At 39.1% G+C, this 27,937-nt stretch overlaps 1 protein-coding gene across 8 annotated transcripts in view; it reads left to right on the top strand.

Moving 5' to 3' along the window:
* LOC120797900 (interleukin-1 receptor accessory protein-like 1) overlaps positions 1-27,937 on the top strand; it is a 288,213-nt gene that overhangs the window by 143,810 nt on the left and 116,466 nt on the right. For all 8 annotated transcript variants that reach the window (XM_040141657.1, XM_040141658.1, XM_040141659.1 and 5 more), the window contains 2 exons: positions 11,597-11,783; positions 14,111-14,264. In XM_040141657.1, coding sequence (XP_039997591.1) covers positions 11,597-11,783; positions 14,111-14,264 — 341 coding nt within the window. The remainder of the gene's footprint in view (positions 1-11,596; positions 11,784-14,110; positions 14,265-27,937) is intronic.

The raw sequence follows: 27,937 nt of genomic DNA, 5'->3' as shown, positions 1-27,937 counted from the left end.
CAGTAATCTTCAGGTGTTTCCCCAGTTTTACATCTGGTTAGCTGTTCACTAGCTTCGTCTTTAATTGTCCACTCATGGACTGTTCACTATACAGTATATTGAAATCTGTGTGGAAAACCATGTAGCGTCCTGTTGTCAGTTTCCAAAAACATCTAACTCTATTCAGGTTATGCGCAATGCTTGATGGTAGTCAGTTTTTCTGCAGTGACCATTGCTTGTTCACTGTCTTTTATGTTGAATTGCGGGAGTCCACTACAGAGAAATCAGACAGACAATTAGCAGTTGAATGAGGCTGGCTGTAAGCGCCTTATTCTAATTTTTTCCTGCCATATATAAGTTTCAAGAAGTCCACAGAAGTCTTCGGATGTCTTTTCTTCCATTTTCCGTCTTAATGAACAAAGTTGCCCATGATATGACAGCAGCAGGAAAGACCTGGCAACTGCAATGTACTTATTCAGTGGTCTTTAAATGCCATAATGTTTCTTAAGAGGCTTTAAATCAACACACAAAGAGACGTTCCCTTTCACGCACAAACTCAGGCAGAAACAAGCAAAAGACCTAAGAATGCGTTACACACACACACACACTCAACAGTTGGACATACAAATGCCGAAACAAACAAACACACATCCACACTGTATTGATCGCTGTGGAAAGTGCGGGGATTACAGTGTCAGATTAAGGACAGATGCAGCAGCACAAGGAGAATCCCACTTCTTGGCAGGCAGCTAATGTCTCACCTTTGACCCTGTTCACCAGTGTTGGCATGCTGCCACTGTCCCCGGCGTATTAATGGGTTTCCTGCATGTCCTGCAAGGACTGGGCTGTCACCACCAAAGGACAATGGGAGGGGAAGATAACAAAGGAGTGAGTGTGCGTGTGTGCGCACTTTGCTTATTTAATCTCCATTTGCTGCTGTGAGTTCACCTCACCTGGCACCTGTTTATACACATACACACCAGGAACTCATTAAAAACACGCATTAAAAACCACTTCCCACCCGTCCCAGACCACAGCCATGTTGACTGTATTAGTATTCCTGGGCAGGAGAAGCTGGTGATCTCTCAGGGAAGTGACAGTCAGAATGGGCCGTCTGGAACACTCTGTCATTCAGCCCCAGTCAGGGCCTGTCCAATTGATCCAGCCCAGCTGTCAAAGCCAATGAGAGACGCTAGACTAAGGAGCAGCAGGGACGGTTTGTGCTGCCAGGGGTTATGGATGATGTATAATATAAGGATGGTGTTTGTGTTATAAGCTACCTGGCAGGAGACAATCAGTTAGCTGTGGCTCTGTGGAATAGCTTTGCCAAAGAGAGCTATAACAATGATGCCCTGATGGATGTTTATTAATGGAATTTATTTTTAAGTGCTGTGCAGTGCCGAGGCACATATGAATAAGATTATGAAGTCACAATTAAATAAGAACGTACTTATTCAACCAATAATGTTAACAACCAACAAAAATACCCCACCCACAACATCTCTAATCCTTTTATTGGTATCCTTTTGTTTTTATTTCACAACCTTGTTTATATATGCTGTGTTCTTTATTTGCCAGCTTTCTCACTTTTCAACAGTTTTGCTAAGAAATAAGAAGTTTTTGAAGTATAAAGCGATTGAATTGGCATTCCCCTAAAGTTTCAACTGCTTAGGCACTGGTGGTGAATCACAGATAACCACAGCATGTGCTTAAACTTAATTTTCATGCTAACAGATGGCAATTTTAGCAGGCATAATGTTTACCATGGTTGCTATCTTAATTTTAACATTTTAGCATGCTATTACCTGCTAATTAGCACAAAATAATTGAGATGTTTTATACAGAATGTTTTTATATGTACTGAGGCTGCATGGAAATTATTATTATTGATTAATTGTTTTGCAAGTATTGGACAAATTGACGTTTTGACCTGCAGGAGGCCCTAGATAAAATGTTAGCTATCTCTCCATGTATTTTTGTACAGCATACCCTGGCATTTGTTGTGGAAGATCTATATTTGTTAAGATATTCTGTCTTGACCAAAGTGACATTGCCATCCCCAGAGCCCTGCTGCCAGCAAGGTTAAAAACCCTAAAAGGGGTGTGTTTTATGTATGTTTGGAGAAGTCAAAATGAGATGTGATGGCCACAATGGCTAAACAGAAGCTACATAAACTTAGTCAACAGATTATTCAAGAAAGAAGTTGGTGCCAGAGTTGGTGCCAAAACACTGGCAGCAGTTATTCACAGTCCCCAGGTGGGGTTTTAGTTAATTGTATGATATGGATTTGCCAAGCTGCTTCATCCACCAGCCAGGGGTTATTGATGATGTTCCCCTATATTCAGTATTCTTTACACCTGTAGAGAGAGACTGCTTTGATGACACAGTGTTTGGACAGCCTTTTAGTTGGCTCTATGTGGTTTACTGGAGGCTGTTTTCTAGCAGCCATTGTCTGATGATGTATGGGCTGCTGTTTGGGCTCAGTCCACCTTTCACACCATGCTTTATTCAGCTGTGATCTGGCAATGTGAATTTGGCCAGATATGCCGTGTGGACGTCTGATGTTATTATGGCGGTGTCAAAGAAGAGAGTGCATATGAAACTCCTTTGGGGCCAGGGGCTAGATACTAATAAGACTCTTATCTAGCACGCAAATGGAATAATGAATTCAAAATACTATTCATTTGTTTACAACTTTTAAATCAATAGTTGTTTGGTTTGTTTTGTTTTTTTTTTAATCTTTTTTGCAGATCTCTATTCAAACACTTTCATTGTAGCAAAAAAAAAGTGTTAGAAATATTGCAGCAACTGGCCAAAAGCTTTAAAACAGAGTGCATATGAATATTTTACCATGTGTGCATTATAGAATTTCAGTGTCATCCACCCATGAACTGCTATACTGCTAACAGGTATGATAAACAAAGGTTATAATATGAACATAATATAGTGTGTTGATAGTAATATTTTACCATATATTAAATTAATGCAATGGATTCACAATATATTCAAAGATGTTAGTATTTCATGGCTTAAAATAATTGCTGTGATGCATTCAGTAGCAATTTCATAGTCCTGCCACTAATAATCCCCAAAAAATGTTGCCTTTTGAGTTGGAAAACATGATTACAGTGCATTCAGAAAGTATTCAGACCTTTTCATTTTTTTTTTATATTTCTAGGTGGTAAATCTTTGACGGATGGCAGCACAAACTTTTTCTCTTGAACCCACAGGATAATGAAGCCTCAACTGCAAGGTTGCATTACTTACAGTGTTTAGAGGCATATATAATTCTGAATAATAGTCCCTATCCTGCTTACACTAATATTCACAAATGCAATGTTTGTATGAATACAAAAGAAAATGTAGGATTCTATAAATGTTTCTAGGTCTTTTTCAAACACTGAAAACCAAGCATACACTAGAAAAAGTGAACATGCTTGGGCACCCCAACAAATATTTATATATTATAGTTATATTCCAGATATAACATTTGGGTTTTCAATAACTATGTAAAAGGGTGAATATGATATTTTCACAGGCCAAATCAAAAACAGAATACTCTTGTATGCTGGATGGAAATGGGTTGTAGTTTTTCAATTACGCAGCAAAAGTGGCCAACATTTTTGATTTCTAACCAGCTCTATATATCCTCATTTTGATGTATATTGGGTACTCTTTGTAGAAATTGGAATATAAGTTTAATCCACCATGTGCATGCATTACGGTCTCAGCCAATTTCTCTGCATGCCCTTTCTACTCCCTCTGATTCGACATTTGTCCCACGCTCGATTCCATTTGATTAAGCTGAGCTCAAATGGCTCCTGGCTACAGGGAGCAGAGGGAGAGAAGGTTGGCTGTGGAGATTATACTCTGAGAGACCTCTTGACTCAAATCAGTTGTAACAGTCTGCATGACTACCCAGAACGATTTGGCAGAAGGTCATATATGACCAATTTTTATATCTTTATTTTTAGGATCAATCTCTGTTAATCTTAGTAACACATACAATATTCTCCTTTCAGTTCAATTTTATTCAATTTTAATTTGATTTAATTTAAGAATATCACCCAAGCTAAATATTTTGACTACACCAACTGAGGGATTTTATACAGTGACATCCTCAGCATTGCCTCCCAATATATCCAGCCTCTTGGCTCACCTGGGCCAAACTGAGTGGAGGAAGTCATCAAACAAGATGCCAAACCATTGCTATCTGATAGCAGGGACAGTGACCTTCTCTTCCTCGTATCTGATGGTGGTTTTTATCTGCCAGACAAATGTCAGAAATACTGTTCCCCAAGCACAATCACTTTGGCACCAGAGCCAACTTTTCCTCCCCTCTCCCTGCCTCCCGTCCGTCCCCTCTGGATTGTGAACGGCGGAGCTCCAAGCGAGACATCTGCAATACCGCAGCTGTCAGTCAAAGTGTGATATATGAGAGAACTCACAGCTCGCCCGAATCCTTAGGGTGAGAGTATAATAGACTGGGACTTGAGACCAAAACTTCAATAGGATTTCATAAAACTGAAAGAGCTAATTAAAATGTTACGGATACTGTATATTCTAAAGCATTTGACAAGGAATTATCACTATGAAGCTTTTGTAAAAGAGCAATTTATTTTTTAAAAGCAAATGTACTGTATTAATTTGTAAGGTCATGTACACTCAGTTGGCAGTTTATTAGGTACACCTAACCAAAGCTAATGCAGTCTAATGCAGCACTCCTGCAAAAAATCCTCCTCCTTGATGGCTTCAGTTTATGTTGAAACTGTTTTAGAGAGCTGTTGAATCAACTTCATGGTCATTTTGGAGGTTGTAGCTTGTGGTGCTTATATATACAATTTGAAATTCAGCAATTGCATTACAGTAACTAATTCCAGTAATGCTCCTTCACCTAGACAGTTTGAGTCTGGCTTTTTTGCTCTTACCAGGAGTCTCATATCCTATATGTTTGGTGGTGAGACTGGTCTGGACTGGATGGATTTGCTTAGGGGAGGGCCAGCCTCATCCAAAAGAATGGGAAAACTCTTCTGGTAACTCCAAAGTTGTCTTATTTGCGTGTTGAGTCTTCGTAGTTGGTGAATTAGCCACCGGTAAACTTATATTCAGGATCACCTGGTTTTGCTCAGATTTACAGGATACGTGAACTCGGTTTTCACTGTGAAGACACCATTTCTAAGCTAAGCTGGTGGTAGTCAGTAAATACCTCCAAACCATAGGAGGGTTGCATTGTCTAATTTTCTGTTTTCACATGTTAAATACAGTGGATGTGGAGGCTTTTGAATTGTTTAAAAGCACCTTTGGTGGAGACGGGCTGAGCAAAGGAAAGTAATATAATAAGTAATGTAACAAATTGCTTCTGCTGTTGAGTAATCAACTAAGCAATGTAGATACTTTTTCAATTAATAAGTAGTGGGTAATTGATTGCCAACAACAACACTGCTTGCGACAGCACACAAAAAAATGATACAAGAGTTCCTCGAAAGCTGTCTGATCCTGTGACTCACTTTGTTGCCAGTTTCAGGGAACATTTCTCGCTTACATCTCTCAAAGAAACCGCATAGTTTGTCCAAAACCATAATGACATTCACCAATAAAACAACACAGACAACTGCAACTAGTTTACATTTTTCACCGATACGGCCCAAACCCTCAGTGCAAACAGCCCTTTATGACAACAACATTGCTAGTATGAAACGGTGTTTATTTGATATGCATAGCAGTATGCTGCTCATACATTACACCCAGAGGGCCTGGGGACCAATGAATAAGGTCATGACGTAGTTAGAAGAGAATACAGTGGAGACAAATTGTTTATGCTTGTTGTGAAATCTGGTTGCTAGCATAAAGATGAGTAGGGGGTGTCATGGAATGGAAAATGAGTTCCCTGAAGGCATCAACTAGGAAATGACTGAGTAATGTGTTTGCACACAAGAAGCGCTACTGACAGTTTAAGACGCACAACTCAAAGGAAGGCTTGGAGGAATTCTCAGACTTGTTGGAAAACAAGTTCTTTGGTTAATGTAGGTTTTTGGGATGAGATGATTCCTTTTGCACGTTAATATATTCTGCGTTGTGTATCTTTAGAACATTTGTTTTAAAGGTGGTCCTTGCAGGTTCCAGAGCGTTCTCAGTGGTCTGCGGAAATAAATCCAATTGATATGCCATATAATAACAGTTCCGTTTATTTGTGGGCCTTTAAAATTTCTACATTAGCACTTACAGAACACTAATTTGTGCCACTGATGTATTACCATTACATTTGAGTCACAAAGCTAAGCATCTGTTTTTCTCAAAATATACCAGCAGATCTTTGAAAAACCTAGAGGGTTGTTTAACAACACTTAGCACTGTTTGAGGATTCTGAAAATATCTTCAAACACTCCAAAAAATGTTCTGTTCGCTGCACAATAAAAAATATTTGTTTCCCAAATTGTGACTCAGTTTTTTTAATCCAAAAAAGGATGGGAGGATGGAAATGACATATGCCCTTGCTCAATTTGTATAACATGAACCAAGTTTTATGGTCAGTTATATTAGCTCTGCGACTCAAATGAAATGTTAAAGCATAATAGGCTCAAAGTGGGGCTACATTTGTACTTAAGAACAGCAACTCGGTCATATCGTCAATAAATTACTAATTTATTAATGTATTGCCCTTCAGCTTCAAGTCAAACTTCTCAAGTAATAACACCTTTATTTCACAAATAGGCATTAAGATTAAAGTATGTCAACTGCTTTGCATAATCGACATAATCATGTCAATAAAGTTTTACTGAAGTTCTGTGGAAGCTATTCTTTATTTGTAAGGGATGACATATGGCATATTGCAGAGATACTACTTCTCTACCTTTAATTGGCATTTGTACGCGCGTGCTCGTATGTGTGGGTACAAGTGTGTAGGCAGATGCAGGCATGTGTTTATAACAGTGTGGCAAGGAGTGTGTTCCTCCCTGAGAAATTGCATACTGCAAGACGAGGGAAAAGAGAGAGAGAGAGAAGAGGTGGATGGATTATAACTGAGGCATGAGTCGATAGTTACAGCTTCGTAGACAAGTGCCACACTCTTAGACAGGGGCTAAGTAGGAGCAAGTTGGCCCACAGTCAGATTTAGGGAGCCAGGGCGCTAAATCATCCTGGGCTTGGTGCTAGAGTTGACAGGTGAGTTATTAGCGGGTGCTACAGGTAGGAGACCCAGTCTTCCCACTGCTCACTATGACCTTCGCTCTGGCTATAAATAATACAAGGACCATAAAATACTGATTTAGGATAACTGGGCCAGCCCTGTCTTGGTCCGGGTTAATCTTGGCTTGGTGCAGACAGGGAAGGTTGTACAGGACTACTGAGGGCTGATACTGTGACACACTGTATGGAAGCTGTTAGTCATGCTATAGTTTTACACCTGTGTCCAGAACTGTAAAACTTGAGTCTAATCTCAGTCTCTAGCTCACTCTTCGGACTTCTCAGACATTTCTCAGTCTTGTGCCAGTTTGAACTTGGACCTGTCTTGGTCTAAACCACTGTTTGATGTTGACCAGACTTTTTCCTGCCTGTCTAAAGCCATTGCTGCATCTGTCTCTTAAGCGACCTGGCACACCTAATCATGCCAGGCTGCATTAACTGTCTGATATGCACTCTCTCAGGAAACATCTTGGCTGCTTTTTACATCTGCCCTCCATATCCTAACGCAGGCTTGGTTGACATTCCGATCTGGTCGGAGGTATATGCTGACGCAAGTGGCAACATTTTTTTCTATTACGAGTGATGTAACTCATTTACTTTGGTCCCTGCTGATGTGGTTCCCTTGAGCTTTTGCTATACACAGGTACAAAGTGACACAAAATGAAGGAAAATAATTTGTGGGGTTTTGAGACAGCTTAAGCAGTTAGAGACTCATTCTCCCTTCCACACACTTTAGGAAACGTACGAATTAAACAAAATTTTCATCGATTAAAAGAAAAACCACAATAAATAATCTGAGAAACAATGCAAATGCCTCCACACATGACATGAGGGATCACCATCATCATTAAAACGTCAAATGAAGAAATACCTTTTGTGTTCATCAATCCAGTAGACATCCAGAGACTTGGAAATCTATGCCAAGGAGCATTGAAGCTGTTGTTTTTCTACCCAGACGACTCTTGCTTAATTTTCACTCAAGCCTTACAAAACATTTAACAATTTAGAATTTACATACAGCAAGGTGCCTAAATGCAATGCTGTATGCTGTAGACACACAAATATATACACATACAGTGCTATTAAGGGACACAGTAATGACTTGGCAGATGCTAGCAGTATCTCTACTGAGCCTGATGCCCTGATTACAGTAGGAATATTTCTGTGCTGTTTTTAAAAAAAAATGCTGCAGTGATGGAGGTTGTGCCAGGTTGGATGGAGAAGCAGTTTAACCATTTTCTGAATGCTGATGAGACAGTTGGAACGCTGCTATATTAACAATGACAGTCTTCGCAAAATAGGCTGACACGTAGGTTTCAATTTTCAGTATGTTTCAAGATTTTGCATGTCTCTTTTAGACATTACATTTAAAATTGAATAAATAAGTAGCTTCAGAAGGTGAGAATCAAAGCCATTTTGAACACATACACATTTTTTTTTTGTATGTTTTTTTTTAATTACAGAATACATTGTATTGTATGACATCTGCACCAAGGTCAACCTCAGTCAACTCAATTTAAAATGCTAATGACATCCTGAGTCATGCCCTTAATGTTACTGTACAGCATAGGTCAACATTATATATTAAATCTCTAAAGGGGTTAATATCTGTGGTGGGTTTATTTCACTGCCTGTAATGACATTATGCCGATGGCAGCATTTCATCTTTGGACCTCTCACCTTGTGACGTCTGCTTTACACTGAGAACATTCTCCAAGAACGTTATTGTAAGTTGAAAGTAGGCTCTAATGAGTAATCAACAATTATTTCATGTTCCAATTTCCAATCTATTAGAGAGGAGTTATTTTAATTAAGAGATTCATTAAGTTAGTTCATTAATTTCCCCACAGGTGCCATGGATTCTCAGGAGAATTTCAAATCAATTCTGATGCCTATTATTTAATATCAGAGCGAACAGTTGCTGAGTTGAAGGGCAGGTTCCATGTGGTTTCATCCTCTGATGGTGTATATTCGCTAAAAGTCAATAAAATAAAAGAAGAAAATATGTATTGGATGGTCGGGTAAATGGTTTGTTTCTTATTTGGTTAGAAGGGATCTAACTCTGGAAGTAGCAACGGCTGCATACATGAATCTATAAATTTAACCTGTGAATTTAACCAATGCAAAATCCCGTGAGTATCTTGCAGTAAGGAGAGACTGTGGTATTTATCCACAGTATACCAATCATAATCCTTTCAGCAGGCTGCTTAACTCCAAACTGACCATTGCACATAATTTCATTTTTTTTCCATTTGCTGCATATTGAAGCTCAAGTCCTCTGCCTGCCCTCCAGCTGTATACGGTAGCTGTCAACCTGACACTTCTCTGGGTTGATGTATGCAGGATGTTATCTATCATTGCCACGACATTGCATATCCCCTTCAGTTTGACACATTTTGACAGACATTCTCTCCCATTAATGCCATGGTATCACCTAGCTTGTTATCACTGTATCTGCAGAGTTCCAAAAGTGTTGAATGCTCAGTGCGAAGTATACAGTTAAGTTTCTGGAGTGTGCAGCAGTAGGATAGTTTCCCTGCTTACTTCTCTACGTAGGCTTCCTAAATATTATACCTGCTTAGTGAATAGTCAAGAGATCACCTGGCTCTTCATGCTCAAAAGGCATCGTGATTGATGTGATATGTTGGAAAGACATTGTAGGACAAACTGTTGGCCCACACCATCGATCACTCATGCAGAGCAGATGACACAATTCTCTCTCGCTCTCGCTCTCTCTCTCTTCCAATGGTTTATCAGTGCTGCCCAGAATATTTAACAGGGAAGAGAGCGCACCCATGGGATCTCATTTGCACAGGTGTCCATCTGGTAGAAGTTGTCTGGGATAATCTCCACATCATGTCACATTTGCATCCAAGCCTCCTGAAAATGGCACACTTACTGTAAGCAGAGCGTATGGCGCTGGCGAGTTCGAAGTGCGAGGGATTGTTTGCCGACACTGTAGTGAAGACCAGTGTGTGTTGTACTAATCCATGAAGCAGCTAATGCTGTGCAATTATGTAAGGATTTAACATGTTTGTAATTGTTTGTTGGTTCAGCTTAATTTGTGTAACCAGCTTTAGTTGGAAAATTAGCAATGAGATTTTCCTAACCACTGCCAATTTGTTTGGTCTTTTAACCAGGAGGGATTTTCTACAGTCAGACCATAGTACTTGTTATTCGTGAGAGTCTTATTAGCCAGTTTGGGCAAAGAAAAGGTGCTCTTATTGAATTCATTGATCATCAAGGACCTTTGTTTCAATTCCCCTCTTTCAAATAGTACAACATTCGTAGTGAATCAATGTGTTCATTGATTCCCATGTTCTGTTAAGAATTATTCAGGCAGCAGATCCAATCTCCAAAGCGCTTTCCCATTAATGACCCACACAGGATCGCTGTAAATGCTTAGCAGCTGTATCCTTCTCTCGTGTGGCTGTGGAGCCTCGCTCTGCAGGGCAGGGCTAGATCTGATCATGATCCGAAATTGGTTTAAAACGTAAAGACATGCATTCCCAATACGGGGTCAAATCACTGAAGGTACACTACAATACCAAGTAGTATATTGAATTGTTTATACCACCATGAATGAATACTCATTAGTATCTGTGGGCCCAGGCAAGCATGTAGTCTCCAAACATTACAAGTAAGCTTGCATTTTATGCCCCCTTTCCCTTGCGTTATAAATTCTCTTCTTTATCTACATGATCTGAGCAGTAACAGTACATCAATTGTAGCAAGTAATTTTCTGCTAGCTCTCACTGTATCTGCTTAACACGTGAAACAAAAGGCTCAATCAATCTTCAAGTGCTGTTGACATTCAGAGCTGTCACTCCATATTACCTCCCATGTCCCTGCCTCTCTAACACACGTGTACACTGTGTGTGTGTGTGTGTGTGTGTGTGTGTGTGTGTGTGTGTGTGTGTGTGTGTGTGTGTGTGTGTGTGTGTGTGTGTGTGTGTGTGTGTGTGTGTGTGTGTGTGTGTGTGTGTGTGTAAATGCAAATACATACAGTTTCAGTTTTCCATTAATAGTTTAGATGGGTAGGCTGATCATGCATTAATGGTATCCACACTTGAATGGATGAGAAATCATTGTAAGAATCTGTAATTGTTCAGATTAAGGACAGAGATACAGTTGATGATTCGACATTCAGGATTCAAGGAAGGTTTTCGGCAAAAAAAAATAGTGACATAAATTGTGAAAATGATCAATTGCTTTCCACAGAAAGGTTTCTTTCTGTCTCCCTCCGCTGCGTTTAATGATTCACATGGAATCTGAGGAATGAGCGATCTGGAGGTTCTGATAGCACAGACCCTAAGTTTCTTTGAAGCCAGAGATGGACTGCTGGCAGCTTTTGTTTGCTGCATCTGGCAAAACTTCAATATGATAAAAAATCATTTATTTCTCAGACTGATTCATTAACTTTGTATTTTTGCAGGAACTCAACATACTGCATGAAGGTGTCCATGTCTCTCACAGTGGCGGAGAATGACACAGATCTCTGCTACAACTCCAAAATGAGGTTCTTTGAGAAGGCAGAACTAAGCAAAAGCAAAGACATTACCTGCCCAGGCATTGAGGATTATATACACCCGGGAGTGGAGCCTGACATTGTGTGGTACAAGGTAAGATGCACCTTTTTTTAATTGCTTATTTGCTGTTTGCACAAATAATTGATATATTTTTGGGCATTGAGTTCACTTCTTTTTAAAAGGGAGAAGTGCAAGATGTTGTCTCAACAAGTGGTTTGTCTTCCGCCTGAAACCCATCATGTATAATATTAGAAAGGAAACCTTCAATTAAAATTATAAAAGCTACTTTGCCTAAACAGAAAGCTTGGTAAGTTATTTGAAGAATAACAATATAAATTTAATAAAATTAAGGTCAGCTAATTTCAAATCGAATTAGCTTCAAATAACATCTCTTCTCTGACTTCTGAAACTAAAAGCATCAAGAACATAAATATATATCTGTACGTCCCCTAAAAATGTCCAGGGGATAAAGGGAGTAACACATGTAAAATGAGCCCAGGAGGAAGAGAGAACAGGGAAACAGATGTTTTCTCCGTAAAACAAAAAAGATTTATTTACAGCTTAATGAAATAAGGTAAGGCAGAAACTCAAATGAACGTCCTCGTCAAAAAAGAAAAGAGAGAGGGGGAATGGAGGATGGCACCGATCTCGGTATCGAAACACACAGCCACAGCACCCAAACTGCTACATGGCTCACTGGCCCCGGCTGGTCTCCCCCTCTACACCTTTATACACCTGTGGATGAGTGATGGGAGTTGGCTGCTGGTGATTAACCTGCTCCACAGGAAGAGGGGCAATACCTGAGGCACAGGAGAGAGGAGAGCAACACAAAAACAAACAATCCGTGGCGCTAGGGCCGTAACGATATCATAAAAAAATAAATCTGTTCATTGTATACTTAAACTTTCTCTTCCTCCTCATGGAGAGTCCACAGTGTAACTAACCCAGTCAGACCTCACATGCAGGCCACTTTGACAGAGCTGTTCTGTGAAGCTTGGGGGCCAATTCGTCAAACGTGAAACTGCCGGATTAAGCGGCCACATTGCTTCTTCGCTTTCCCACTGAATCAAATTAAAATAGCAAATAATGACTGTGGGCTTCACACCCTCTAGTTATTGGCTCTCCCTTTGTCAGTGGGGGCTGATTGAATTCGGGGAACCACAGTTTGAAACAAACCCACAATGCCCTAGTTTCCTTTGCCTCAGGTGTTCTGTGGCCCACAATCTTAAAGGCTTTGACTGTTTCTGGACGTCCATACTTACTCACCACCTAAATAATATTATACTGTAGGTATATAGAATAAGAGTCCTCGATCCCTTTTATACCTTACATTGTTGTGTATTGTGTGGTTTCCCCTGGGTCCTCGTTAGCATGACTACTAGTGGAAGTGTACCCATCATCATTTCAACCGTTAGAATGGTTAAAGATGGAGTCTAGACCAAAGGAAAAGCTCTAATGCTCCACCAAGACCAAGTTTGAGTTGATAGTTAAGAGTGATATAACCTCAAGAATTGCTCAGGACTTTGCATTAAATCTAAATGTGAACGATCAGAAATTCACCAGTAAAATTTTCTATTTCGAAATAAAGTGCACACTATAAATGGAAATTTGGGAATGTAGTTATATTTGCGAATAAATACTGGTGATCTTTCTCAAAATCATTGTTAGCATGCAGCATAAGCTTGCCATCAGCTGACTATCCCACTAGAAATTACAACAAATCATCAATGACAAACTAAATTATGCCTGAATAGCTGCAATTCATCTAATTTTTCTTAATGATGCAACTCAATTTAGTAAATCACTAGTTTGAAAGTAGCTGGTTACTAAGAAATTAGGAAGGACTTTACACAAACTTAGTAATGGTTTTATGAATCTCTGGTGCAATCATGTAGCGTAGTCTTGCCTCAGAATGATAAATGCTAAGCCATTCAGTCCCATAAATCACAGTTAAAAATAGTATTAGAGTCTGGACAACAGGGGTGCACCAAACTAAGTTTGCATAATTTGGAGAGAGCATATTGATATGAGGCCTCTCCAGAATGGCGTATAACTGTGTGGAAAGCTACTGTAAGACAGTTAAGTCACAAAAGGCCCACTATGGATTTAGCCTGGTTTCATTCAAAATGCTTAAAGATAAGACAAAATATAATGTCTCATGTCTTGTGTCTGTTGCTAATGATTAGAGGTATTAAACTAAAACCGTGTTTTCTGCAGATTTCAAACAATAGCTACATTGAAAGCTGACAGTACAACTAAAATCTTAGTGTGCAGCCTCTTTTCTCTTCTTATGCCACTTTCTATTCTACCCTTCTATTTTAGCATGTAAATAAGTCTTTACAGCAAGACAATGATGCTTAGGCTATTTATACCTAACATTCTGTATCCACATGCTTATTTGTTCTTTGTTTTGAATAAAGGAATGCAAGCCAAAGCAGTGGAGACAAACCATAGAAAGGAGGAGGGAAACTCTTTCCATCAAGGAAGTACGGGAAGATGACATTGGGAATTACACCTGTGAATTGCAGTTTGGAAACTTTGTGGTACGGAGGACTACTGAGCTATCTGTCACAGGTAAAGAAATATTCTACATTTTTTTAGTGATGCAAATTGTTTGATAGAAGAGTCATCTTTACTTACTTCTGTTCCGATTTTTATACTGTCAAATATAGTGTAAGAGGTACAGAGAGCCTGAATTGCTACAGTGCTTGCAACAGCAGAAAGGAACATCGATATCGGCACACTTAAAGCGTCAGTTCAAGTGTATTTTTATTTAATGCATTTAAAAACAGAGGCGTTTCCACAAAATAATGTCCTCATTGTTGCTTCAAGTTGTTGTTGTTAAATTAGGCTAGAATTAAGCTTTGTAAAACTGATCCCTGCACCTTGTGCAAATTGTGGCGCTGTCTCTGTGACTTCTAGGCTGATTTAATTGCTAAGTAGCGGAAATCACACAGAGCCACTTCAGCACTTTTTCTTAAAGCTGTTGAAATATTTAAGCCTGAACCTAAAGTGGATGACAGATTGCTTGCCACTGAAATTGTCACAGCCAAGATTGACGCAGCAGGCGCCGTGGATAGGGAGAACCCCAAATTTACAACGTAGTTGTACACACTCCTTTTTGTTTTTTAGCTTATCTGATTGGAAGCAGTTCTGGTAATTTTCCTGAGTGATGGCACCTTAGGTTTGTGATCAATAAACAGTAACAAAGAGCTTGTATTGACTAGAATTTGTATTTTAATCGTTAGTTTCATTTACCAAGCTGTGAACAGAATGAATCTTAAGAGACACAATAATATAAAATGATCCTGTAAAAGTAGAGCTAACGTTTGTTTGAGTAAAAGTGTTCCTGTGCTTTGTTCAGTTTCACAACAACAGCCTCTCCTCTCTGTGACTCATTTGGATGAGCTCACCTTTCCTATGGTGGCTCATGTCCTCAAGGATGCGAACAAATGTAGGATCCCACAGAATGAAACAAAACAGGGAGAAGTGAGGAGGTTTCAGTGGGATGGAGGGGCCGTTACGTTTCAGTGCGGCTGCCATCGCATGTTGTGGGTGTAAGGGTCAGACAAGTGTTGGCTATTAACTGCTACCTGATTACACTTTATAGTCCCTTTAAAGAGAAAAAGACAGGCTCCAGTGAAGGCCGAGTTTAGTCATAAATCATTTTCTCACCAGCCTCAAAATGTCATCCAGGAGGAATAGTCTTAATCTCTCTATCTACTTTGGAGACATTCAGCATTTCAAAACAGGCGGCAAAAGGTGATTGATGATTGGGCCATGGCAGTAGAAGTGGCATTTATGATTTTTTTAGAAAGAAGTATACTCTTCATCTGTGGCTGTGTGGGTTTTCACTCAGTGTGCCTGTAAGTGTGAATGTGTCTCATTTTTAGCTTTTTGGTAGACTGTCAGCATGTCCAGGATATACCCTACCTCTAGCCCAATGCATGCTGGGATAGGCACCAGCCCTCACAACCCTTAAGCAGTATACAAAGTGGATGGATGGATATGTATCAAGATTATCTGATGGTTTGATTTAAGATGAAGTTGTCAGTATGTGTGAAAGAAAAGGAAGTGATTGCTTTTGTTTTGGCAGGATTTTCTACATCAATTCTATAATTTACTATAAGTTTCATTCAGAAAATGGCACAAACCTTTAAAGTACATTGATTCTTAGGTCTAATTCCATAGTGGTAGTAGGTTACATGATGCTACAGTAGTTTATTGATATACTGATATGTATCTTTAAGGATGCAGAGATGCAAATAAACGGTTTCACCCAAAACTGACTTTTACTGTAAGTTACAAGATGCAGTTTGACTCGAGGCAACAGAGTATAACACAAGTTCCCAGTGTTCCTTCTGAACTTGCAGTGCTTTTTATCATTGGAAAGCAATGCCAGTGTTCATTCTGTGTTTTGGCTTGGTTACTTTCCTTTTAGGCAGAATTGCTTTCCTCTGAGTTTTGGATTTATTTCTGTATATTCTGTTTTCGATTGAAGAAGTTTTGAGTTTTTGTACATGGTGTTGTCTTTTGTACATCCATGGTTGCTGCACTGATCATGCTAACTACCCAGTTCTTTTGATCTATCTTCTATTTCTGTCTGTTGTCACTGCTTCAGTACACATGAAACACATCACGCCCTATAAGGAAGGGGATTAAATTCTGGGAAAGAACTATGCGTAGTGTTTAGACAAGCAAATATAGGACCTTTCATGAATCAATCTTGATTCCTAAACACCATGAACTTTCATGTGTTTATCGTCAACAAATAATAGATGTATAAGACTGATTTTGATACATCCACTGGTTTCATATTGAATCAAAATCCTCAACTAGTTTCAATATTAATGTTTTGTGTGCAAAACACCCAGGTTTTGTCTGATTTTCACAATTAATCATGATAAAAAGCATTCTATGGTTCAATTGCTCAGGAAATTACCAGCCACTTATCCCCATTACATATCCATCTAGAACTGAAGTGTAAAATTGAACAAGAGCATCACAACAGAGCTAAAAAGAAAAGGAAAAAAAAACTGTTCTCACAAGACCAGTTTTCAAATGTTAGCCATTTCCTAGAGTGTACTGCATACTGTATCTAATCGTCTTTTTAGTGGAACTTTACAACCCATAACTTGGGGCTTCCCTTAAGCTAAATTTATAGGAAACTTGTGAGACTGGGCAGTTTATTACATATTGGGACATTTGGTATTATATTCCATTAAAAATGCAAAAGCTATGATGGAGAATGCAATTTGTATGTGCTGTTTGGTAAACAAGTAAACTGAGCACTTGTGAGACAGACAGTGTACGTCATTTCTTACATTGTCTGTCCCACAAGTGCTCATTTGGGCTGATATTGTTATTAATTTGATCTTATACGTATAGTTTACCTTTATACATCAGTTTAAAATCCAGGGCACTACTGGCAAGTGGTGGCTCAAAACAGTGTCCAGCATTTCAAATCACTCTGTAGCTTTTCAGTTTGCCTCACTCTGTGCTTTGTGATGCCTTATTTTTCTATAATCTTTTTTCATCTTTCAGAACTTTCCCTGAACGTTTCGGCTATCTGTTGTCCCCACCTTTGCCGAACACTGAGAAATCTTCTCGTAACCTTTCATTTCAAACCACTGACTCCGGGTCACTCTTAATGGCCACCTCTCCTCAAATAACAATAAGGGCCTTGATATTTTTTCTCATAGTATCGGTTTTCTTGGTCAGTATAGATGAAGTAGTAAAATTGTGACTGATCATTACTGACTTGTTAATTGTAGTCATTATTGCTGACAACACATCTGCTTGGCCAGTCACAACTGACAGAACTGCTGGCATCTTCTTGAAGTACATGGAACTCGCATTTAGTACCACCTCTTGAGCAATGCCAAATTTTAGTTCCAGAAACTCATCCCGCAGAGAAGGTGGAGAACAGGGGAAACGAAAGTAGAACCTGTGATAATAGCTACTAATTATGTCACATTTTATTGTATTCCTGCTGAGGAAAAGGGCCTTAAGTATTCCACAGAGATTTGTGGTTCAGACCTGACCTTTCTATCTGCATGCTTTCTTTTTTTAATCTGGAACTAGTATACATGAATCTTTATGTAATATTATCATCAACCTCCCACAGATAATTCAAATTCACCATCAAAACCCTTGTCACTCCCGTCTTTATCAACAGCCTACAGGCCTTCTCAAAGCAGTGGAATTGGACAAAAGGTCAGATTCCATTTGATTATAATGAGCACTGCTAAAATCATAATGAGCTCCCTTGCTGGTTGATTGGAAACGACATTCATTTTAGAATGAAATTTGGGGTTTTATAACTTCTTCTTTGTAAGGTGTACTGTTTGATGTCTTAGATTAAACTCCGCAGAATGAAGGAATGGTGATTAAATAGATATACAGGGGAGCATCAACTTTGCTGTGTAAAATAGACTGTCAGTGTAGCTAATGAGCTGGGACCGATGCTGTTAACCTGCTTTTCTTATTTTGAACCAGCATGCAATGAGGTGTTTGGTTGATGAAGGGAAGGGCCATGCCTTGCAGCGCGAGCATATAAATGACCAAAAGCCAGAGGTTGAAAACAATCATGAAAACATCTCATCACACAAAATGCATTCCCTCTCAAACTATCAAACTGATTCACCTGATGTTTTCCATGTCCTTTAAATCTGAGCATTTAGAATAGACAGATCTTACACTATGGTAGCTTTATAGCTTAAGACAATTCTCGGTGCAACGTTCTCTTCGAGAAGTCTTTCAATTTAGTACATTCAAAACCAATTTCTCTCAAGTGAACAATGGTTTCTTGCTAGATAGCACCATGCTATTTCAGTGTCTTGCTTACTATTGAATATTATTGCACAGTGACGTGACTGATCGGAAATGAAAGGAACTGTTTTGCTTGCTCAGCTCAGCTGCTGCTCCTGAATGATGGGGACCTTTCCCTTGATTTGGATTTTCTAGGCTGGAGGCTATTTACTGCAAACATAGACAATAAAGAGCAACAGAAGCAGAGTACAAGTTTAGAACAAGACGCTTAAGTAAAGAATAAGACTGTTTGTGGCTGTCACACTGAGCTTCTTTAGGAACATGGCAAGTAAGGGCAAACTGAAAAAAATCTGAAGATGAAAGCTTCCTCGTTGTTTTGGAAGACTCTCAGGGGACCACTTTGACTTACAAGCTTTTGGGCACTGTTGCTAGTAAGTTTCTCCAGTGGCAGTGATGACCTTCTTACACTATAACGAAAATCTTAGTGTGCAGCCTCCGTTCTCCTCTTATGCCACTTTCTGTTCTACCCTTCTATTTTAGCATGTACATTAGTCTTTACAGCAAGACAATGATGCTTAGGCTAACCCACCATGTTGTGTTAGCATGCTAACAAGCTGAAATGATCAAAAACAGTAGTGCTGAGACAACAAGCTCATCATTTAGAAACACAACCAGCTACTCACAGCCTTAAGTTCCTCGGGTATGGGCATTAGAGGCTTTAGGGTAAACTTTTGTTTGTTTTCTTTTCAATATTCAATTCATTGTTTTTTGCATCTTGACCCAGCACATCTTGGATGTCATTACTTATAATATATGCAATCCTGTCACCATGATGAATGCTGTTATAGCTGAAACATATTGATTTTTTTATACTTCAGTCTACTCTATTGTTCTCTGGGAGCAGCTGAATGACTTATTTTTGCTGAGTAAAAATAAATGTGGCATTTGTTTTGGTGGTCACAGTGAAAGGAACACAGACAGCTTGTGGCAAAAGAACACTAGCGGTAGATTTTAAATAACTTCAAATGTCCATTTAGTATTCAATCATTTACAGTATCAAATACTTTTGTGAACGTTAAAATGTCAACAGGGCCTCTATTTCCTTGTTAATCCTAATCAACTTGTTTGGCTCAATATGACACCACTACCTCTCTTACACCTCTATTCTGCAAAGTATATCCTTGCCAGCACCATTTGGTGGCCATCACCAAGTTCCTTTCCCATCTCTGAGTTCACTCATTAACATATGAAGGAGGTTGGAATATAATTGCTCCTTTAATTGATGGAAGATAATTAATCTGGTCAAGGTGCTGGTGGAAAAGAGAAGAGGATGTACTGAATGGGTTCAGAAAGTAATCCTTTTCTTCTTGTGAATTTGATACATTGAGCTTTGATGAGGTTTATTAATTTTTGCACCCTTTATTATATCATTACCTTTGATATTTTTTCACTTTATTAGAGAACATATTTATGAATAAAAAATGAAGCCTGTCATTATTCTGTAAATCTGCTGTGATTTGAATTCGTTGTCTCCTGCTGTGGCCAATGGTGCATTTCAACTCTTTGAATCTTCAAGAGTGAACGTTATTTATTATAGCTTAGCATTATGTTGACTTGCTAAACTTGTCTTCTGTTGTGTTTTTTGTTTGAGTAAACAGCATTAGAGTTATATTTGTGGAAGTTTCCTTTAAGAAATACAGTACACTTGCTGGATCTCCGTGCTTTTCTATGTCATAACATTGGCATTATGATCTTCACACCATCAGAATGTTCAGAAGCATCGGGACTGGCCCTTATGTGTGGTGTTCTCACCACACATCACATCACAGTGGGAATTCAGTGGATTAATTAAGACTGTCATTCAAACATCTGGTTGCTGTGGAAATGAGCTACAGAGTATTTTTTTGAACCTTCTGACTTTTCCATGGGTCCTTGGACAAAGCTTGTCCCTATCCCTCATGACAATACATACAATAGCATGAGGAGAAAATGAGGAGGAGGGAAGTGTTCAGTGACACAATATGTCTGTGTGTAAGAGTGCATGCCTGCCAAACTGTAAAGCTCACACCGCAGTTACTATAGCAGATTGAATGGGCACACCCACATTAACAGTGTGGGTGATGGAGCTGTTATAATTACTCGGCTTTCATAATAGCATTTCCATTATTACGTTCATTTTCTAAGTAATTTGCACAAAAATAACTAAATGTTTGTAAATACAGTACTTTATACTTCGGCCACTTTGGGGCAGCAGAAACAACATGCAAACACAACACTGACATATCACCTTTTAAGTTAATATGGTGAACTTATGGTGAAAGTTGCCTATTTACACATCCAGCAGTTACAGAGCAACATTGGCATTCATCTAGAGCCGTGTTATGGCCACTTTATTAAAATAAGTCCAATATGCAAACTCTCTCTGCCATTTGGTGCTGGCATGTCAAATACAGTGAGTTTTTTGTGGCTTTTTTGATGAAAATGACTCCCTGCTGAGTCTGGAAACAATGCTGATGAGAGTAGTGATAAACAACCACAAGAGTACATTATAACATAAAACAGTAGAACATAAAACCAAAACGGTGAATGAAAAATGCTAAAAAGCTCTGTAGTGTTAAGGACAAGTACATAGTCAAGTGATCTATTTTTAAGTCATTGCACTACCCCTTTCTTACACAAATCATTTGTCAAAGTCATTTGATCCACTGTTAGTATAAAAATGTTAAAATAGCAGCTTTGAGATTACAATAATTAACCGCAATTTCTCTCCATAGACAAAAACTTACATTATGTGAGTGATGTTCTACACTTAGGTCATGTGATGACAACAGACCAAACTCCATTCATGTTGACGGTTCATGTTGCATAAGAGGAAAAGCATAAATGGGAGTATTAAATGTTGAACTTGAATGCAATTAAGGAAGAATGGTCGCCAATGTGACACAGTTTACTATTACCATGCATGTGCTGTTATGTAACGTACTTGAAGCTGAATGAAGAAAACTTAAAGCATGATGTATGGCTTTTTGATCCATTGAAATGATTTTTTCATGTGGCCCTGCTGTTTATTTTCCTGAACAAATTACTGGATGAGGGTCTCTGGAAATTTACGAGGAGGATATCCCATTCACCTGTAACACTGTATTATGCATGTCTGTCTAAAAAAATCTAAAATGGCGAGGTTTTTTTGGTATTATAGTTTTAGTATTTTAAGATTTATGATACATCTTTCTATCACCTCCTTTTATCCTCCTCAACCCTTGTATCGCCATTTGTCACGTCCCACCACTGCCCTACTCTCATACCCTAGTAAAGACCAAATATCAATCAGAGGTGAAAGGCAGAACCTGAGGCTTTCCTTTACAACCAACAAAGGAAAGTCTCAAGTTTGACTTTGACACTGACTTTTTTCCTCCACCTTCTTCTTCTTCTTCTTCTAATGCCACCTACTAAATTGTATAGTCAACTAAGGCATCAATTTGAACGCCTTGCTGCAAAGGGACATAGCCACGTTTACACCATTTCGAAATCAATATTACATATTTCCCCCTTAGGTCTGATTTATAGTTCTAAGGTGACCAAAAGCTGTGTGATTATAGGGTATTAAAGTGAGATCAATGTAGAATAAGAGGAAAATAAGACTATACGCAAACAGAGGCTTTAACGCGCTAAAACTTAAAAGTTTTTTTAGCAGTGAACCAGATATAGACTGAAAAAATTTCCTTAATTTGGTACCAAAGACATTTATTGTTTATGTTCAGTCCCAGTGGATGTTTTCCAAGTCTCTTTCTCTGGCTTTTTCCTTTTGATAAACTGTTCTTGACCTCCACTCAGACACGGGGACAGCTAAGAATAGTACAAGAACCGTGAAAACCTTGTAAAGTGCTTTGCTGAGACCTACACTGGTCAACTTTGTACTTTAGAAAGCCCAAGATTTTGAAGGAGTTTTGGAATTTATTACCTAACAGTCGACATTTTATTTTCTTTCTTTCTTAATGGCTGGAAAGGCTCACTCATTCACCGCTATCAACAGGAATGTTACAGTTATTACAGTTATTACTCTCTGTACTCCAGTGAAGAATTCCTACCACTGACCATATCACGTGTCAGAATTTAATTTGGGTTTATGACATAATTGGGTCTCATTTATGGGGGAGAATGAGCACTCTTTGCTGTTGCAGCTCTTATTTGTGATTTAGGTTGATGAGGCACGTATATTTTTTTTTCTTGTGCAGGTTTAATTAGCAGAAGGCTCATTGGCCAGAGAATTATTTAAGAAAAACCTGCTTCAAGGATGATCAGTGAATTTTTCGCGTTCCCATGATGGATCATTAACATTTTTGCTAAATCACCACTACCAAAATACATTATTTATTTATATCTATATTTATAAAAAATCATATTAAATCATAACTTATGCTTATTTTCTTTTCGGATTAATGATTTTTTTTTCAATTAATAATACTTTTCAATAATCATTGTTTATGAAATGTTAAAAAGTCATGAAAAATGCCCATGACAGGTTCCCAAGGCCCAGGTGATGTCTTCAAATTGCTTGTTTTGTCTGACTCACAGTAGCGGCAGCAGATAATTGTGGCTGGGGGAGCTAAGGTGGACCTCAGTTAACAACAGCAGGTGCTAAAAAAAATGTCAAGAAAAGAAATAAAAAATATAATACGATGAGTGTATGTAGACGATCTAATATGAGTTATACTCCTATAAACATAAACTGACAAAACCAGAAGCTACTGAAGAAACTGTAAAAATGTGCACTAGAACATCTTTATAGCAAACTTAACCATTACCAATAACCAATAACATTTAGCTAATACAGCTCAAATTTCTTTCTCCTACACATTATCTTTTAGCAGCCAAGAACAGTCAAGGGGGTTGTTTCTGATATACATTTATACAGTTAGTTATTTATATTTAGACAAAAGTTTAAATAAAGACATAGATAACTAAGAAAGAAATTCAGAAAGAAATTCAGTTTACAGAAAAAGAGAAAATCAGCAAATTCTCATATATGAGAAACTGGAGCAAAATAACATTTAGTATTTTTGCCTGATAAATGAATTATAAAAATTTTTTTTCTTGATTATCAATATCGTTTTCTTTTATTCTTCTTGTGATTGACTAATTGATTAATCGACTACTCTGGTGATTTTCCACGTGTAAAAATTCTCCCACGCAGTGCTGTCGCTCTCCAGTGTGTCCAGCTGTTTGCCATAACCCCCTTGTTTTCAGCGATGCCCCCATTCCCCGTGGTTTGGCAGGCTGTTTGTTCTGGTTTCCCCTGCCATCACTACCCAACCCAGTGAGTCAACTCAACCCTGCACTCTGATCAATCCAGCAGCAGTGTGTGTATACTGTAGTGCACACTCAGCATCCCAGTGGGTTTCCACCTGCTGGCGCCATCAAAGGAGCAGCACACAGGAGATGTGATTGCTGAGTTTACAGCAGGGGAGGAAGTGGGCGAAAGAGGAGAAAAAATATCCGAGCATGAAGTATGTGCAGAACGCAGTGTTCTCAGACTGGAGTGGTTACTTGGTAACTGTATATCAGTACAGACTGTAATTTTGCCCAAATATGTGCATAACTGTCAAACTTGTTTTTTGACTTGTAAGCCAAAGGAGGTCTCAATGTCATTATTTGACTGCGAATGCCTCAGATAAAAACATTCATAGATAGAGAGCTTGGGGAAAGCTGTCTCCCTGTGTTTGTATCCCTCTATATCCTGAGGTCATCTACAGTGTTTGCATTGTTCGCTTCCATGAAATGGTGAAAGGTAATTGTCAAGGAGTTTGTGGATGTCTGTTTTTTCCCTTTGGCTTGGCCTGGTAAATATGAGCCCCATGAACAAACTGCTGAGGAAGAGCTCCAGGAAATAGTTTGACTTGGCCAGCTCTCCGCAAGGTGAGATGACTTTGATCACCGTCCCCTTGTTTGATGAGGTGGCGCTTTGTGGTTACAAATGCTGTTTTAAGCAAACAAAGGACAGTCTCCCTTGGCGTTTTGTCACATGATTTAGGAAATGGGGCTAGCAAGGGTGGACTGGAGGATTTCATGCATTTAACTTGCTAACTATATGGACAGTTAAAGTGGTATAGACATCATTACCGGGCATAGGAAAACACAGCATTCTATTGCAATGCAGAGATGCAACATGCACCACAAGTTGGTGTGTCATTGCAATTCATGTTGCATCATGTTTGTAGGGTATAATTACACCTTGTAGAGTGAGTGGGAGGGGATGTATCATGAAATTGGATTGCCATGTACATGTAAGTTAAAATAATATGAGGTATTGGTATTTTGGTGGCAAGCAATTTACAGTAAAGAGTGAGTAATCATGCTAAGAATAGACATCCATGGACAACATTCTTCTTTTTTCCTCACTTACAGTTTTAACAATAGTGGTATCGTTGTTGCATGTGCGGCAGAAGCAGGGCAAACTAGCTGTATGCCATCTTTCCTATCACTTGAGAAAGTGACGAATTATGCAGCCCAGTGTCCACAGAAATTCTGCTCACATAGCACGATTCTGCAAGCATTTACGTCCAATGGAAGTGTTCACTTGCAAGGTAGAAAATAGCACTCGATGTCACCAGGCAGAAAGTAAAGTACAACACACACTCTGCCTGTCACAAAGCAGGTGTCAATTGAAGCCTGGAGCAAATACGCAAAATGCCATACAGACAGAAAAAGTATTCAAGATACAATAGCTGTGATATGTGCATCCGGGGAATGAATGTGATAAAGTTGCTGCTTTGTGGCACATTTCAGTTCTGGGAAGTGAGGTGTCCTCATGAGCCATGTGGGCTAAAATACAGTACAGAGCAATGGGTGTAGATGTTTTGAGGCATGCCATATGGCACCTGTGATCCTTGCCCTCAGAGGTTTGGAGGGGTAGTGAATGGACATGTCTTTCTTTCATGCAAGAAACCCTAACAGACCAACAAGTAATGGTTGCTTTAAAAAAAAAAAAAAAGCTAACAACAGTCTTTTCATAACCTCCACCAAGGGTTTTAGTTTACAAACCTTAACCACACTGGAGTTGCCATGCAGTTGGTCTGGTTTCTCTACTCCATTCATTAAGGCATTTTCATCATATTCAATTTTTCACATTTTTTAAATAAGTGATCAAGGTCTTGCAATGAAAGATATTGCCGAAGTAAAGAAGATTCTCCCAATTAGTCAGTCCTTTGTTACCTGAGCACCTAGGTGGCAGGTGGAGCAGCCACAGAGCACCCGTCCATCAAATTGACTGGCTGAGAGAATGATTCATCACCACACCCTCCTATTTATTTACTCTGTATTCCACATTTGCCAACTCTTTTGTGCATAGTGCCCATGGGTGCTCAAATTGGCAGCAAAAATGGCAGGTGCACTTGGTTAGCCATCATTGTCTGTGTCCTCATAACATATCACTTGTGCTGGTCTTTGTGAACGTGTGATTAAATCCGCCTGTATATAGCAATCTGAACCCAGAGCTGTTTTGAGTGAATATTTACCGAAACCTCTTTGCCTAAGAGACGAGGTCTTCGTGGAGCAGGTGAAACCAGTCAACAGATGTGATGCTGGTTTGAACAGATGGTGCAAAAATGCAAAAAAGGTCAGGTGGTCTGGTGCCTGTCTTGCTGTTGCAGCACATTGATTGGGCTCTTTTTAAGAAGGAAGACAAAATCCCTGACAATAATCCCCCTGCATGAAAGTGGGATCAAGAGCTTATAGGCCCTAATTACTAACAGTGGGCAGCTATTTGATATATTCCTCATGATTTGACAAGTATAATGATGCTTTTGAGGAATATTGCCTTCTCTGAAAGCTGAAACTGAACTACAGAAAAGATCAGTTTGAAATAAAATGAATTCTGCCTCAGTCCTGCAACACATCCCACCTGCACTTAATTTATTAACCGTATTTTATATTTTAAGTAAAAATTATCATGCAAAAAGAACAATAGAGAAAGTAGAAATGTTCCCTCAAATTCTTCCTTCTTGAAATGATTCACCTACAAAGCAGTTCACTGCTATTCCAGTTGATTTAGGATCCCCAAACCAACTGTCACCTTTGCAGCAGGCTGCTTTCATACATCTTGTCAAATATCTATCAATTAGTAGACTGTGCTTACAAATGCTCCTCTCACACACCATACATCTGGGATTGCTAATTAAGATGACGTGTTACATAATTAATGCCTTCACTCTACTAATTAGCGCTCACTTAGTGCCTTAGCTTTCAAGATGTGAAAATCAGTGCTAAACCAGTGTTAATGTAATTCCACACCACACTAGGAAGGAGCAAGGGATCAGAGATTTGTGGAAAATCGAAATTCCTTATCACTTTAAGATTTTTAACTAAATCAAAATTTTGAAACACATATATTTGTGTTTAAAAATGTTTAAAAAATGGTTTCCCTGAATTTAATGCTGTGTATTAGTGTTTCTACCTGATTTTTAGGACTTTAGATTGATGGCTCCCCTCAAGGACACAAGTACAAACGTCTGTAGCCTTGGAAGTATTCTCTCCTGCCTCCTCTATCTCTGACAGTTTGCAGAAATGCCCCATCAAGGACACTTCAGCCATGTGTCAATCCACTGATTCCGCCAGAGAGATAAGAAGGTTGGAAGGGACAGCGGATGGGACTCTTGCATAATTTATAGTGAGAAAAAATCAATTTTGTGGCATAAATTACTCTGATGTTAATTAGTTGCAGATTGGTCTTTTACAAAAGGTGCATTCTAAATTACTTCAGGGAGAGATTCACTTCACCGAGACAGGTCTGAATTGTTCTGCTGGTGATAATTTCACATGATGTTATGATGGAAAATTTGGCTTGTTTCTTTATTTGGAACACGACCAAAATGTTTTCAGAAGGCCAAATGGTCTCTATGAATAGAGAATAAAAAAAATATATATTATTATTCTCGGCCCATCCATTGGTAAGGCAGGGAACTTGTGTAGGAAAATGGAAGCTTTGAAGTCGGCTACATCCTCTCGCTCCCTACACCCCCCATCCTCGCTCTTTCACACGCTGACACACATCCGTAATACTGCGTGCACACACGGACACGCCGCCACACAAACCACCCTCGGTCAGGCGGATTGCTTACCAGCGCTTAGTTCAGTGGCAATGCCCAGTTGGGCCTTGATGTAATGGAAATTGATTGCAGTGCTCCCAGGCTACACTGTCATGACAAGTTATTTTAATGGCACTAAAGCGGGCTTATGCTGAAGTTTAAAAGGACGGGGGCTGGGGCAGAACAGTGACTCGGGGCATATTTGCAGCATTGCAAGGCTTTTTATTTATTTATGAGATAGCACAATGTTTCTCAGGAAAAAAGAAAGAAAGAGGGTGAGCTCACAATGAGAGATTGAGAAGACAGTTATGGGGGTGGATGTGTGATTGGGGTGACAGTTCAGAGCCATTTTGTTGCAAGTTCAAGAGTTACCACCTCAGAGGTGGTTGTGGT

Source organism: Xiphias gladius, chromosome 13, assembly GCF_016859285.1.
Source record: "Xiphias gladius isolate SHS-SW01 ecotype Sanya breed wild chromosome 13, ASM1685928v1, whole genome shotgun sequence".
NCBI lineage: Eukaryota > Metazoa > Chordata > Actinopteri > Istiophoriformes > Xiphiidae > Xiphias > Xiphias gladius.
Note: the sequence above shows the minus strand (reverse complement) of the source record. Positions and strands in the feature narration are given on the sequence as shown.